Source organism: Lepisosteus oculatus, chromosome 7 (genome assembly GCF_040954835.1).
Source record: "Lepisosteus oculatus isolate fLepOcu1 chromosome 7, fLepOcu1.hap2, whole genome shotgun sequence".
Taxonomy (NCBI): domain Eukaryota; kingdom Metazoa; phylum Chordata; class Actinopteri; order Semionotiformes; family Lepisosteidae; genus Lepisosteus; species Lepisosteus oculatus.
This window is the reverse complement of record NC_090702.1, coordinates 22501173-22516117: the sequence shown is the minus strand read 5'-3', so window position 1 is coordinate 22516117 and position 14945 is coordinate 22501173. Positions and strand designations below refer to the sequence as shown.

The following is a 14945-nucleotide window of genomic DNA, read 5'->3' as shown; positions in this document are numbered from 1 at the left end:
CTTTCACAACTTCTGTTCATTTATTCTATTGATGTGCTCATCCTTCAATTTATATTTCTGTCTGGTTCATTCTTCTTAGTAATACATCTTCCTGCGAACCCATTGAAATGGTAACTCAAGCCTATCTTTGGTCATTATCCATTATAACCCCAATTTTAGAACACCAATAGGCAACACAGATATAAAATTGCTCCAGTACCTACGATCAAAGACAAAAGGATTGGCCCCCATGCTTGGGTTATACTAAATGATAACATGCACTGCAGTTATATTCTATATATAACTGCATTATATTTGAGATTATATTCTTATTTTTATTTTATTTTTTACTTTATCTTATTTTAATTATAATGAAAAAATACAGAATAATAATAAAGCTAGGGTTTACTGACATAGTCATATAAAGATCAGTTTGACATCATTCAGTGTTTGCATTTGGGTTCCAGTGTTCTTGTAAATTAAAAAAAATGTATTGTAACTTTGTAGCTTTTGCTGCCAATTTAGTTTCAAAAAATGTAAATGAAGCCATTTGGAATTTGAAAAAGATAGTCAAAAGGTAAAGTAAAATACTCAATTTTAGTCTTATATTACAAATTAGATATAGGTGGTGGAACAGTGGAACAATGGGTAATATTTCTACATCATAGCGCAGCCCCGCATTTAATTCCTGGGGTGCTATCTGTGTGGAGAACTTATGTTCTCCCTGTGTTCACATGAGTTTCCTCTGGGTTCTCCTATTTCCCCCCACAGTCCAAAGACATACTGGAGGATTCTGGGAAAATTGGCAGTATGTGTTTGTGTCTGTGTGTGTCCTGCGATGGATGCACCTGTTGCTTGCTGGGATAGGGTCTGGCTCCCCCACAACCTTGTATTGGATAAAGCAGTTAGAACATGAATGGATGGAATAAAAAAGATTTAACCAAAATTGCTCTTAATATTTTTTCTTTTATAAAATATAGGATCTAAAATTAGATGAAATTATCTGAAAGATAAGATTAAAATCAACAACCAATTTTTTTTTTAGGAAAACCTGAATTCCATGCCTTACAGTGAGTGGGGAAGATACCTGACCTATTATCCTACAGACACTTTCATGCAGTACATGTAGCATAGTGTTGCGTCTATGATGAGGGCTCTCCCTGAGTCCTGCCGAAATTCAGTCCTGGTTTCTTGCAGACTCCAAGTATAGGCAGCGCCACTTTCCAGACAACAGATAAATCTGCCACAGCAGAAGACCAGGTCCTCTACCACAGTATTCTACACTGCACCAGTAACCACTCCACCCCTGCTAGAATTCAATCACAGTAATAAATGGGCTCAGAGTCTTACAGTGCCATTTTCCAGACAGCACATAATTCTGCTGCTCTACCTAAGGTCGGGTCCTCTGCCATGACAGAATTTGACAATGTCTAGATTTCAGGGGAGAGTAAAATACCTCTGTTACACTCTCAGTGCAATAACCCTTGTTAATTTTTTACTCTGAAAGTAATAATGCTAGCTGGTGTGTTAAATTCTTGCTTAACTGATATTGTTGCTTAATTGCTATGAGCCAGTGTTGCAAAACAACATGAGGGATCCAAGCGGTCCCATAATTTTTGAATGAAGATGCATTCTTGACCTTCATCTTAACCACAGAGTTTTCTTTATTCACCCTTTGCCAGCAAAAGCCCAATCATATCATGTGAATAACTGACAGATTGGTTTGACTTTTGGATAACAGATCAAAAATCAAACCAATCTGTAAGAAGAATAGGCTGTGTTAAGAGATGGAAAGCAAATTTAGTATATGGATAGCTGAAAAGAAAGAGTAATAAAACATCCAAGATACGGTATGTGCAGCTAGACATTAAAAATGCAACAAATTCTATTGGTTTCAATAGTAATTTGTTGCATTTTTTAATGCCTCTCAGTGTATTTTATTATTGTTAAACATAGCACATAGCATTGAATTGGAATAATGCCTTAGGTTTTTTAACTCTATTTAACAAACGTTTAAGGCTCAAGTTCTACAATAATTTCTCTTAGTGTAGTAGCATCCTTAAAATACTCTTTCAAACGACTCAGGGGGTTTTATGGAGTTACAATCGATGGTTATGTAATAATAGGGGATTGGAGGAAAGTCACATGAGCTTAATGAGATGGATTTTCAAGAAACTTTTCCAATGAAAGTGCTTAATTTAGGAATTTCATGCATTAATGTATGTTCCCTGTTAACTGATGCTACTTGCAATGATTTGGAACAACACTAATTGTACAGTAAATGCTACTGGCTAGATTCATCCAGTTTCCACATTACAGCCTATGTGCTGCCTCTGTAGATGTCATTTAAATGTTGCTATTGCATTGCAAAAGCTTGATAGCAAGAAGTTTAAACAAGTTTCATAGTGACAAGTCATCAGTTTGCTACTTAAAACCAATGTGACAAGCTTCCGGTGGTACAAACAGAAACAGTACAAGTACAGAAACAAGTAAAAGTGACACAGTTGTGGACATAAGGGAATTATTATTACTGCTGCTGCGTAGAGGAAATGGATCAAAGAAATTAATGATGACCTTATTTATTAAATCATTTCTACATACAGTGTTTTGAGTTTGATGCCATTATTATTGTTGATGCATATGCAAATGTTTGCTGACTTAAAGGGCTTATCTATTCTTTATTATTGAATCAGACTGTGCAAGTGAGAATAATTCCAACTTTATTTTTCTCTTAGTAGGACAAAGTAGCAGAAAACATACTGATTATGCCATATTTTCCTACAGATTGCTAGAGGCTCTTCCTCCATCTTTTGCCTTATACTAAAAATTGTACTTTCGAACTAGCTACAGACATTCTTATTTTTGAGTTTGTTATAAAGTGTGACTATAATAAATGCATTGTCTATTTTAGGGTTTTAAAGACAATGTATATCGGCAAAGAAGAAAATATTTTGTGGATGTTGCCATGAACTACAAATAGTAAGTATAACATATATTCTTTCTCTCTGTGAGATTTGATGGTTTGCTACACTCTTTCAATATATAAACCTTTCCTCTTTCTTTTGTTAAGAAAAAATATTGTTCCATCACTCCACTGCAAACAACAATAGCCTGTGAATAACATCTACAAGCCATGTTATCACTAGAGAAAAGATTAGCAATGGGCTTTGTTTTTTTTCTGAGGAGTTAATCACTTTGTCCTGATTGGGAAAAGTAACAACATAATTATAATCAACACCTGCTGAGATCTCATTCTTTAAAGAAAAATAAAAAGCAAAGCGGGTCTCAGAAACCAGTGTCTGCAATTACATATAGGATTTACAAGAGCTCTAGCACACCATCTCAGTACCTGCTGATACTTGCTTGACAGGTTTAATACACTTTTAAAATCAGCAAGTTTAATTTGGCCATTATTCTAAACTGTGTAATGTGAACTCCAAGTTCTGAAAAAAATAGAAATCACCACAAACTTGGATAATTCTCAGAGAATTTCCAAGCTAACCTCTTTTTTACCCATCTAAAGTATATGTGTTGTATCAAACAAAGGGTGGAAGAACTTTATTTAAGTGGATGAAAATAGCATTTTATAACTGCAAACTAAACACCACTGTCAACACTGAATACTAATAAAACAATTGGAAATTATAATTTTCGCATTTCTGTTAAAACCTGTACTATTAAACATTAGTACTGTAAGTGTCACTTAACACCTAATTATGCACAAGGTTGTAATGCTCTCTTCATGTTTTACGGATTATGAGTACTTTATATTGTACATGGATCTGCACAAGTGAGTATGAATGACTGAAATAAATTTCTAGGCAACAGTTTCTCTTAGGGTTAACCACTAAGGCATGTATTATAACTTAATTTTTAAAACACAGCTTGTTGATTGCTAGTATAATACTTTTACGTCTAATACATACAGTACTTTATTGGTGAAACATACAGGATATATATTATGCATTACTGGTATTAAATTTGGCCTTTGTGCTCCTAGTGCAAGCACAAAAGATAACAGCTCATTAACCAAGTAACACAGACTTTGATGATCACACTTTTAGTGTTCTCTGACAATAAAGGTTGATTATTTTGGCTTTGTATCTGAGTGCTTTTTGTACTTTCAGTCATTTATTTAATTGCACATCTGCTGTTACTCTATTTTCTTGTTTTGTTAATTCCCTGTTTTTTTTTACTGTTCTGACTTGTTTACGGAATTTAAGCAATTTTACACTTTGTCATAAATGTAATCACTATACCTTTCATAAACAACCATATATTGTGAGTGTGTTTCATAATGCTGGTACAGTATATACAGTATTTATCATTGCTTAATTCAGTACTGAAAAGCAAAAGGAAAGAAGAAACAATATTCTGGATTGGGGAACCTTGTCCTGGTGTGTGGGGCAAGAGAGCAACAATATGATGATAAGGAGAATGAAAGAACAGGTACAGAAATATGAGAAGGGTCCTAAGAGAAAGTTTCTGGGAGATGCCAGAGCAAGTGAGAGGCAAAAATACAGGAATGGATGACAATATTTTTAAAGCAATCTGTTGATCACGGAGAGTTGAGGAAAGGGGTTGGCCTAGTTTATGGATCATTTTGGCTTCTTCTTTCTTGCACTCCCCAAAAAAATAAAAGCCATTCTGTTCGTGTCCAAGTGCTCAATCAGAATTTCCAGATCTTTTAAGTTCAAGTTCGAGTTTATTTGTCAGTCCAGCCATATACATGTATGCAGAGGAGCGAGATATCATTCTCCAGGTCTACGGTGCGAATACGGACAGACACTGACAAGACAATCATATAAACAATGTAGACATAGACGTTTCTGACAGGGTACAGAGTTACAGTACATAAAGTGCAATGTGCATAGTGCAATTTACTTTACAGGATTGTGCAAAGAACACATCAGACAGTATGCCTGACATTAGGCAAAAAATAACTAAGTTTCCAGATTTGGAGTAAGTGCAGTAGGTACCAGGGTGTTGAGGAGCCTGACAGCCTGTGGGAAAAAAAGCTGTTACAGAGTCTGGAGGAGCTGGCCCGTATACTACGATACCTTTTATCAGATGGTAGGAGGGCAAAGAGGTTGCAGGAGGGGTAGGAGGGATCGTCCACAGAACTGGAGGGTTTGTGTGTGCAGCGTTTGTTGTAGATGTCCTGAATGGATGGAAGGGAGGCTCCAATGATGTTTCCTGCTGTATTGACAATTCGTTGCAGGGACTTGCATCTGAGTTCAAGGGTCTGAGACCTTACAATTCCCAAACCAAACAATGATGCAGTTGGTTAAGATGCTCTCGATGGTACCTCTATAGAATGTGGATAGCATCGGGGAGGTTAAGTTTGCCCTTTTCAGTCGCTGCAGGAAGTGGAGCTGTTGTTGTGCTTTTTTAGATAGGGAGGTGGTGTTGATGGTCCACGTGAGACCATCTGTGATATCCACACCAAGAAACTTAATACTTCCAGCTGTCTCCACAGGGGAGCCGTTGATGTGCAGTGGGGAGTGATCAGTGCGGGCCATCCTGAAGTCAGTTATCATCTCTTTTGTCTTATCTACAGTCAAAGACAGATTGTTGTTGAAGAACCAGTCCGCTAGTTGCGCCACCTCCTCTCTGTATGGTGCGTCATAGTAAATATTGCTCCCTACTGATATACTGTACGGTGATCTATTTTTTAGGACTGCTATATATGTTTAAAGATGGGGAAAAATGCCAGTTTTGCAATACTGTGCCTCTTTTTCTTTTTCCTTTCCAGTCTAACAATCCAGGCTTGAATGAACCTTGTCAACATTTCAGCTAAAGATGGCTAATTTCTTTTTCTCATTGTCTAAATATTTTAAAAGACAGATGAGTGAAAGGAAGACAAATTACAAGGCTACACTCACTAGAAACGGAAGGTTTGGTATCCCTGCTTCCTCAACAATAGTTCTTCTCATAATCTGAAAGAGAGTTTTTCTTGATGATAGCTTGTACTTCGCCAGTCAATGTCATCGTTGGTGCCAATCATAATTATGATGTATTGTATCAATGTGAAGAGAAGTTTAACTCCAGCTGTAGTTAGTGTGTGCACAAAAATAGCTGCAATAAGTATCATAACCAGTTCTATTATCTGAAATTCTTGCATCAGGCAGAGTGCGTATAAAGGTAGTGGAGGTTGAGAAATAGCTGTGAAGCTTTTTACCAATTTAGAGATAGATGCTCGCTCTCTTTCAATACTGTGACAGCTATGAGGTGTGGTTCACTTGTTTGCTGTCATTAACAGTCATGAATGCTTTTGAAATCACCCATCCAGAAAAAAGACAGCAATATTATTTGGCTTCCTTTCAGTGATAAACATTTACCTCTTTACATAAAATGAAAAAAGCACTGTATGCCGTGAAAATTTAACATGGCAAGTCTAGGTCCTGATAGTGCTTTGGCTTTGAATTATGATGCACATGGACATAGTGTTTGTATGCGAGGCAGAGCATTTATTAATTTTCCAATCTGAAGAGCAGACGACTCAGGCAGGGTTAGAGATGGCTGGTGAACAATGAAGACTACTGGCATGAGGCACTGGCAAAATTCAATAATGCTTTAAAATGAAGTGATCCTTGTGTAAGAAAATCATTTTGCTCCATTCAACAGAACGACAAGACTAATGAAAGATTGTATTGATCCTGTTGCTTTAGAGGACAGAAGGCCTCTGTCCTGGAGCTGCTTCAGCTGCAGTTAATTCCCTAAATAAAGATTTTGTAATCACTTGGTCAATAAATAAATGCATACCTAATTAAAACAGAATAATCAGGAGTGAGTTTTTTCCTTTGGAATACAGTTTAGTTTACCTAAACTACTACCTATAGTTTGCAGACAGAATAGATTTCAGTCAGTGTCCTGAAGCTTTAATCTAGACTTTACTCACACGTAGAATATAATTGAATAAGCCAAAAGAGGGTTTCCTTCTTTTGTGTCCTTGTTGGTGGTTGAAAAATAATAAAGCTTACAAAAGCTGAATAGAAAAAACAATATTTCTTACCCCGGACTGGGATGTGGAAATATTATAATGCTATTGAGCCTTGCTCTCAATTTATCATTCTGGTTTTGTGTACAGTATATCACTGACAATATGATCAGATTTCTTAGGGTTAGTATCCTCATTGCTAACTCACAGAACTAAAAAAAGTCCTTTATAAACTGGGGTTTTGATTTATTTTGTGCTCCCAATGGAGATAATTCCTCTTTATTGCAGAGGCCTGGTCTGTACAAGGTTATATAGGTTCAATTCTTTCAGTCTTTAAGTGTAGGACCTCGAATTATACCCTGGAATGTATTTGGATGTACTTCCCTGCACTGATTTCAGAGCACCAATATATTTTTGATGTTTTTAAATTAAGTTCTTCTATCTTGGCATTTTCCATTTTGTATTCATAATAGTAATTTTTATTTTCCAACCTGTTTTTAAAACACTGCACTTTTTTTAAAATTAAATGTCATCTGCCAGGTGTTTGTCAGTCTTGAATTCTACTATTCTTTTTTGAACTGCACTTGCTGCTTCTGAAGTGTTTGCTTAACCTCCTAATTTGGTATCATCTGCAAACGAGACTAGGTTACTTACTGTACCGGAATCTAGATCATTGATTTAATTTAAGAGCAGTGGTCCTAGTACATATCCCTGTGGTACCCCACGAATGATCATCCCAATTTGAATACTGTGTTTACCCTTTCTCCGTCCTCTTTTTTTCTATTTATTATCTACGTTTCAATCCAAACCCTTGTGTTTTCGTGAATGACTAGCACTTGCGATGCGAGAATTAATCCTTTAGGATGTATGCATTAGTAAATATTTTATAAAATGTATGCTGTACATCTGTTGCCTTACACACATGTAAAGCAGTAGAAAATGGTTTCAGGATATGGGTAAGGAGTGTGTATATGTCGAAAAATCCCATTTGCTTAGAGCAACACATGTAAATATTCATAAATAATGAACATATTCTTGGTCTAAATCAAGGGACACAACCTAAACTTTGCAACCTACAGGCGTTTATCATTTGAGAAAATAGTATTTTCCTTTATCTCCACCCTCTTTCATGCTGCATAGTTCCGTTAATTTTTTGGGGAGTGATTCATAGACCTCATGCACAAAGAGAGTAATAGCCATCCAGTGGTAAGAAAGCTACACCTTATCCCCAATTACACCCAATGATTTCAGCCTTACATTTAATCTTTCAAATATGTATTTCAAAAAATCTTGTGGTTTCTTTGGATGAGACGGCTGAATTTATGTGAACAATGGAATCAGAGTCTTTTGTTGTGTGTTGTCTGCATAAGGCTGTTCTGCATCTTATTTGATGATGTTCCTCTTTGAATTCTCATCTGATGGTAGAAGCAAAACAATTAAAAAGAGATCACGTAGCTACAGATTTGTGCACCTCATCCCCATTAATGAAGCCTAGACAAGAATTTTAGGTCCGTTTTTCTGCAATTGTTTTAACTTGGATCATCATACTGTACATGTTACCTTTTAAATCATCTTACACTTAGAAAAGTGAGGCAGACTCTGCCTCATTTGGCACAAAATATTCAAATGGCTTCAGTGTGCTTTGTCAGACGGAAATGTGAATGGTGTGTGATGCTTAGGGGAAGCATGGGGAGGTTTCACAGTCCATGTGACAATCACTTGTGTAGCCATTTGGAATGAGAAAGTGGAATATCTCTGGACTTTGAAGGGATTTCTTTTGCCAAGAGAACAAGTGTGTGAAAGTGTCCTGAAGGAGATTGTTTCTTTTAAGTAAAAGGTATTTTAAGGAGTGCATTTTTTTCGGTTGGTTTTATTTAGTGTCTTTAGATTATGTTAAAAAATGACATTCAGATCAGCTGACTGGCAGAGCTGGAGGGTAAAAATGCAGTCCACATTTGTGCTTCATGAGAGTGGAAAACATCATATTCTCACCAGAATAAACTCCGGCCGAGTTTAGAAGTTTCAGAATGTTCTGACTGATTCCCCTGGGATTATCTGTCAGGAATTGAAATCACTGAGCCATGCCAATGCCTGGGATTGTTTCTACTTAAGCAAGTACACCATTTCAGGGGTGAATCTTTTATCTCTGTTCCTCTAGTGGGCAGCCCATCCCCCGAATTGAGTACACAGAAGAAGAAGTGAAGACCTGGGGCACAGTTTTCCAGGAGCTGACAAAGTTGTATCCCACTCACGCCTGCCGGGAATACTTGAAGAATCTCCCATTGCTGACAAAGTATTGTGGATACAGGGAAGACAATATCCCTCAGCTTGAAGATGTGTCTGCTTTCTTGAAAGGTAAATTCTACCTCATTGTGGACAGCAGTGCTGAAAACAATCCTCTCTCTGGAATCAATTTCACCCCTTTCAAATTAGGTACCCTCACCACTTTAAGGCCCTGCAACCCATGACTATAAATTCAATTTGTGCAAATTCCCATATGTCAAACTGAATAAAATCATATGTTGTAATTAACACTTCAATACATATCCTATTTCACTTCTGTCCCTTTTTGTCACTTTTGATTTTTCTGCTCCATTATTCGGCTTAAAATGTTTTGGGTTGTACAAGGAAAGGGGCAAAGTTATCTTAAATGATCTTTTATCAAATTAACCTTTCTTGAATTACAGTAATAGACTTGTGTCATATCTCAGGTCTTAATGTTCAGAATACATAAATGACACAGAAAGAAAGAACCTCAGTCTTCATAGTAGCTTAATTTCTCATGCCGCAGAACAGAGGAGAAAGTAAATGAATAAAAGAAAACGTGATATTTATCTGCTTTTATACATTCGGTGTTACACAGACTGATTATATGATACAGGAAGTCACAGAAGAAAGGTCAGTGACTGATTAAACATAAAAGAACAATACAAGTTGTGATGATCTGGGTCCTTCCAACACAGATAGTCCTGTGGATGCTGTAACACCCAGGCCAGTTAATTGAAGTAAAGTGAATTACTTGAATGAGAGAAATGCTAAGCACTACAACATAAAAATTAATTAAAATCATGGTCAGACACTGTAGTAGAAATGTACTTGGAAATCTAGCTTTGCTTTTGTTTAATTGAACCCATATTATATAATTTCATATGGGAAGATTATGGGAAGACAAAGATTAAAAAAAAACTTTTGACCCTCCCATTCATCTTAAATTGCAATGCAACTATGATTTTCTTTGGTTAAAATTAAGGCACCTGTTGAGTGCACACACGGTTTTAGCTTTTTTACTTTTCTCATTTTATTTTTACTAACTATTCTCCACTCTACCAAAATAAAACTTAATAGGGGATGGAAACAGTACCAAAAGCAAGTCGTTTAACATGTTTTGATTTAAAACAGAATGTCATTCTTTTCCCATTGTGGAGACCTTTTTCGTTTTTTGTCATCTGGCATCTTTTCCTGGAATTACTATTTTTGTGACATCAAAAAGGTAACACACAAAATGAAAAGCATCAAACCAATCCTTCATTATAACTTGGGAAAAAAAACATTCGAATTGTTCACATATACAGTATGTATGTATGTTTTAAGACTATTTCTAAAATGTATTTTTCAAGAAAAAAAAGTATTTGCAGCACCTGCAGTGTGTAGATGACTGATTTAGAGCTTTGCAGACATGATCATTATCTCTGTGCAACAATATTAATAACACTGTCAAGTATACATTGCAACACCCCTTCTCTTAGGTGTTTTCCAAGGTAATGGGAATTAGTTGCAGTGTACAGGTTGAAACCAGAGCTGTTTCTTCAAGTCTTGAAACACATTTTATTCTTTGAAATACTACAGTTCTGAAAACAAACAGCATTTAAGCTTGTACTCAGCGGAGAAATGGAGGGAGGCTTACAAAATACAGTACTTACAACATAGAAGTGCTGAACTATGGTATGATGCAATTCTGGCTTCTTAGTTTTACTCCTCTAGGCATGGAAAGCTTGCTGCACAATACTGCCAGATGGCAGAAGTAGTACTGTAGGAATGAATGTTTCAGGGATCAAATTAATCTCTGTGAAATAATTAGATTTTGTTCTTATACTGTAAACCATACTATCTTTAAACTGCTATGTATGTGTGTGGCATAGCTAGCATGTCATCAATTTAATCTTGCCCTGTTTTCTAAATAATGAACTCAGAGTAAGAACATATCTTACTACTAATAAGAACAAGATCTGTTGAAGATATTTAAGAATGCTAACCACTGCGGCACAGTGGTGCACTTGTCACCATTGCTGCCTCACAGTGTTGGGGCCAAGGGTTCAATTCCTGGGGTGCTATTAGTGTGGAATGTGTATGTTCTCCCTGTGATTGTGTGGGTTTTCTCCCACTGCCCGAACTCATACCAGTAGGTTAATTGGCTTGTGGGAAAATTGGCCCTGGTTTGAGTCTCTGTGTGCCCTGTGATGGACTGCTGTCCCATCCAAGGTGTATCCTGCCTTACTCCTGTTGCTTGGTGGGATAGGCTCCTGCTTCACTGCAACTCTGTATTGGATAAAGCAGTTAGAAAATGGATGGATGTTCTTTATACTGTATATACCAATGATCCTGGTGAGCCTAACATCTGCTTGTTTTTGTTCCAGCCGAGTCTTCAGTTACACAATCAAGCACTTCATTGACTTAATAAATAAAAGACTTAAAAGATTGATTTAAACTGTTGGTTCCCAGCTCTTAAACATTTTAGAGCCTTACCTGTTGCATTTTTTTGCATTGTAAATGAAAGAAAATCCCAATCTTATGACTAGAAATTAAATGTAATTATTAAACTGAAACAACTTATTAAATCAAGTAAAGCTGCAGTTATCTAATGAAGGTGGGATGGAATGAAAACCAGCAGGTGTGGGTCACCAGGACCAGGACTGGGAACCACCGTTGTAAACAAATCCCAGCTTCTTGTGCCAGCTGTCACAACAAGAAACACCTATACTTTAATCACCTCCCAAAAGGTTTGAAAATGATTTTCATATCCCTTCAATGTGGTGTGGCAAATAGAATCAATCCTTCACAGGAAGCCTTGCAGAGTGACCTTAGTCAAAAACTAAACGCACACTACAAGCGTCTGTATAATTACTACACACTGATTCCCATCTACCTCTATCAAAATATCCAACTTAACTCAGAGCGTACAGTATATTGTACTTTGATGTTAAAAGTAATTGAGTAATTCCAATTTTACATACAAGAATGTTCAGTGAACATGTTAATAATTCACAAGGTCATTTTGCTGCAGCAGAATTTAGAAGCAAATTATAACCTATTTTAAAAATTATATTATCAAGTACCTTGCTTTTTACAGCACTAATGATCCTCCTTATTCCCCGTTGTCTTTTTTGCCATTTAGAACTTAGATTTTCGAATGATTTTTAAGTTTGGAATTTCCAAACCTGTCAGGTATTGTATGAATACAAAGTCATTCCCAGCCTCAGGCTAAATCCATTGAATTAGTAAAGCGTCTTCCAACAGATGTACAAAATGCTGAAATAAAACAGTGCATCGCCAATGAAAAGGTCTCAGAATTTAATCTGATAGCAGCATGTAATCACATTGTCCTTATATTTGGAACAGGCATTGATTAATATTGATCAAAACATCTGGTGTGCTGCAGACCAAAACCGTTGTCATCACCAACAAACAACAACAAGTCCAGCTTCGACTCTGTCTGCATTCAATTCCATAATAAATGTATTAATATTAAATTCACACTGTACAATTGTTTCTTTGTAAATACAGCAACCTTTGGTTTTTACCAAGTTTGGTTATCAAAGGTGAATGATGACAGCCTGGACTGAAGTAAACTTCGCAGGAATGTGTTTACAAATAGAAGAGTAATATTCCCGTCACAATTTGTTGTATTATTCAGTTTGATTTAAATTAGAATTTTCAGCAACAATAATCATAACATCATTATAATCATCATCAGTAGATCAGTATCATCAGTACAAGTATTATTTTTATATTGGCCAAGAGTGATCATACTTTTTATTTAGTAGAAAAGCGGTAACTGACAGGATGTAATTTTGAGCTGACATACCACTGACTGCAATAATTTTGGAGCCAATGAACTGTTTTTTTTAATTAACTGTTAGTATTTACTGGATTACTGCACTACCGATAAAGGACTAACATTAAAAATGTGTGAATTTAATTAGGTTTCTTATTTAAATTGAAAAAAAATGATATCTGATATTTTATTCTGTCTGTGAATTTTAGAACAACCAGAGAGAATTATTTACACAAAAATAAGAATGATCTAGGTAAGTCTTTTCTTCAAATCAGTCTGGCATGCATAACGAGGACTAATGGAGTTATGGTATAGTCAAGAGACAGACCTCTTCTCTAGCACACTGAGTTGTGCTGTCTTGACCTAATACTAAGCAGTGGCAGCCCCAGCCACCCCCTCACCTTGGCCTGCATGCAGCCCAGCACTCCTCTCCCCTGGTTGCTCTTATGACCTTCTCCAGCTGTGCATCCGCACTCTCTCCCTCCCTTTCTCTCTGCCTCAGTCTCTTACCTCCGGCTTTAACCAGAGCTCCATCTGTCATCAGGCAGCTTTGCACCGGATACATGCTTGTTAGAGTTCTTACCCAGTGCTGAGTGATTTCAATGATTATTTATAAACCAAGCATACAGATATTGAATGGCATACTGAAGACACTGTTGGAATATTATTTTTATCTTAAACTTGATCAGGGGTTGCTATTCTAAGTTTCAAGCACACATGTTCTATGGGGTTGTTTAATTGTTTTTGCTATATCCCCTGTAAAGGAGGCCTTGTTTTAATAAGCTTATTAATTAATTTAAAAAATGTCTTTAGTTTGTAGTTGATTGTCTGAACAATCTTAAATATGAGAATTAGAAAGGCAGATTGGGTAAGGTAAATTGCAATTTCTCCTTCCTTCCATTAACTCTCCTTGCTTTCAGTTGCCAAGACAATATTATGTTCCAAAAAATAATATTTTGTTGCCACTGGTGGCCTATTTATTTTGCTGATGTAGTGTTAAAAGGGAATGCAAAGAGTACGGAGCATCAGACAGTACCAAGGCAATACAAAATCTAAATACATTCTGAGAGACAACATGCCTTCCTCATAGTAGTTTTCTGGTGTGCTCTTCATGGTTTGTGCTACATTACTAGCTTCATTTAATTTCATTTGGTCAGAGACAGAGAGATGCATGATATTAACACTTTGGATTTTGTCCGGAAAAAAGAAAGCATTCAAATCTCTCACTTTGCACTTTTCAGGAAATCCCCTCTGTGACACTTCACACTGATGTTTCAACTATTACCTGGGCTTTGAAGACAAAGTGAAAACAGAACAGAATGTGTGTGTGTGTGGGAGAAGGGTGTCAGCTTTTAATTAATCTCTGTTATTCCTGACAGTACTGAAGACTATCATCTACTGCACTGGAAACTGCTGGCTTGTGTGAATACTTCTCTAGCAATCCTGACATCTGTAAATACACATAAAGCAAAGAATGAACATTTAAAAATGCAGTGGGGAGCAGATGTCCAGCTTTCTGAAACATACAAAATGCAAATAAGTGGTTGGACCTTTATGAGTGGAGCATTTCATTTCGATCATATGTAATGAGAGACTCTTCCACTGCCTTTTCAGAAAGATCTGGCTTTACTGTGCGGCCCGTTGCTGGATATCTGTCCCCCCGAGATTTTCTCGCAGGGCTGGCGTATCGAGTGTTCAACTGCACCCAGTACATCCGCCACAGCACAGACCCACTCTACACTCCCGAGCCGTAAGTGTCTTGTGTTGCATGGTTGCCATTTGTCACCAGTAAGCAGAATAAGGATTGGGCCTAATGCGTAATTAAATCATTTACTTCCAGTGGGGGAAAGTAAGACTCTGATATGTTTGTTGTTGTTGCAAATTTGATAAATTTGGTATGAGGGTAGTAACGTGATTCACATTTTCTTCTCGAAATTGAGGTATTTTTAATGTGCACATTTTCACTTTTGCCGA

At 36.7% G+C, this 14945-nt stretch overlaps 1 protein-coding gene across 1 annotated transcript in view; it reads left to right on the top strand.

Annotated features, from left to right (window-relative positions):
• tph2 (tryptophan hydroxylase 2 (tryptophan 5-monooxygenase)) overlaps nt 1-14945 on the top strand; it is a 50289-nt gene that overhangs the window by 16046 nt on the left and 19298 nt on the right. The window contains exons 5-7 of the mRNA XM_006633525.3: nt 2891-2958; nt 9078-9274; nt 14586-14721. Of these exons, the coding sequence (XP_006633588.1) occupies nt 2891-2958; nt 9078-9274; nt 14586-14721 (401 nt within the window). The remainder of the gene's footprint in view (nt 1-2890; nt 2959-9077; nt 9275-14585; nt 14722-14945) is intronic.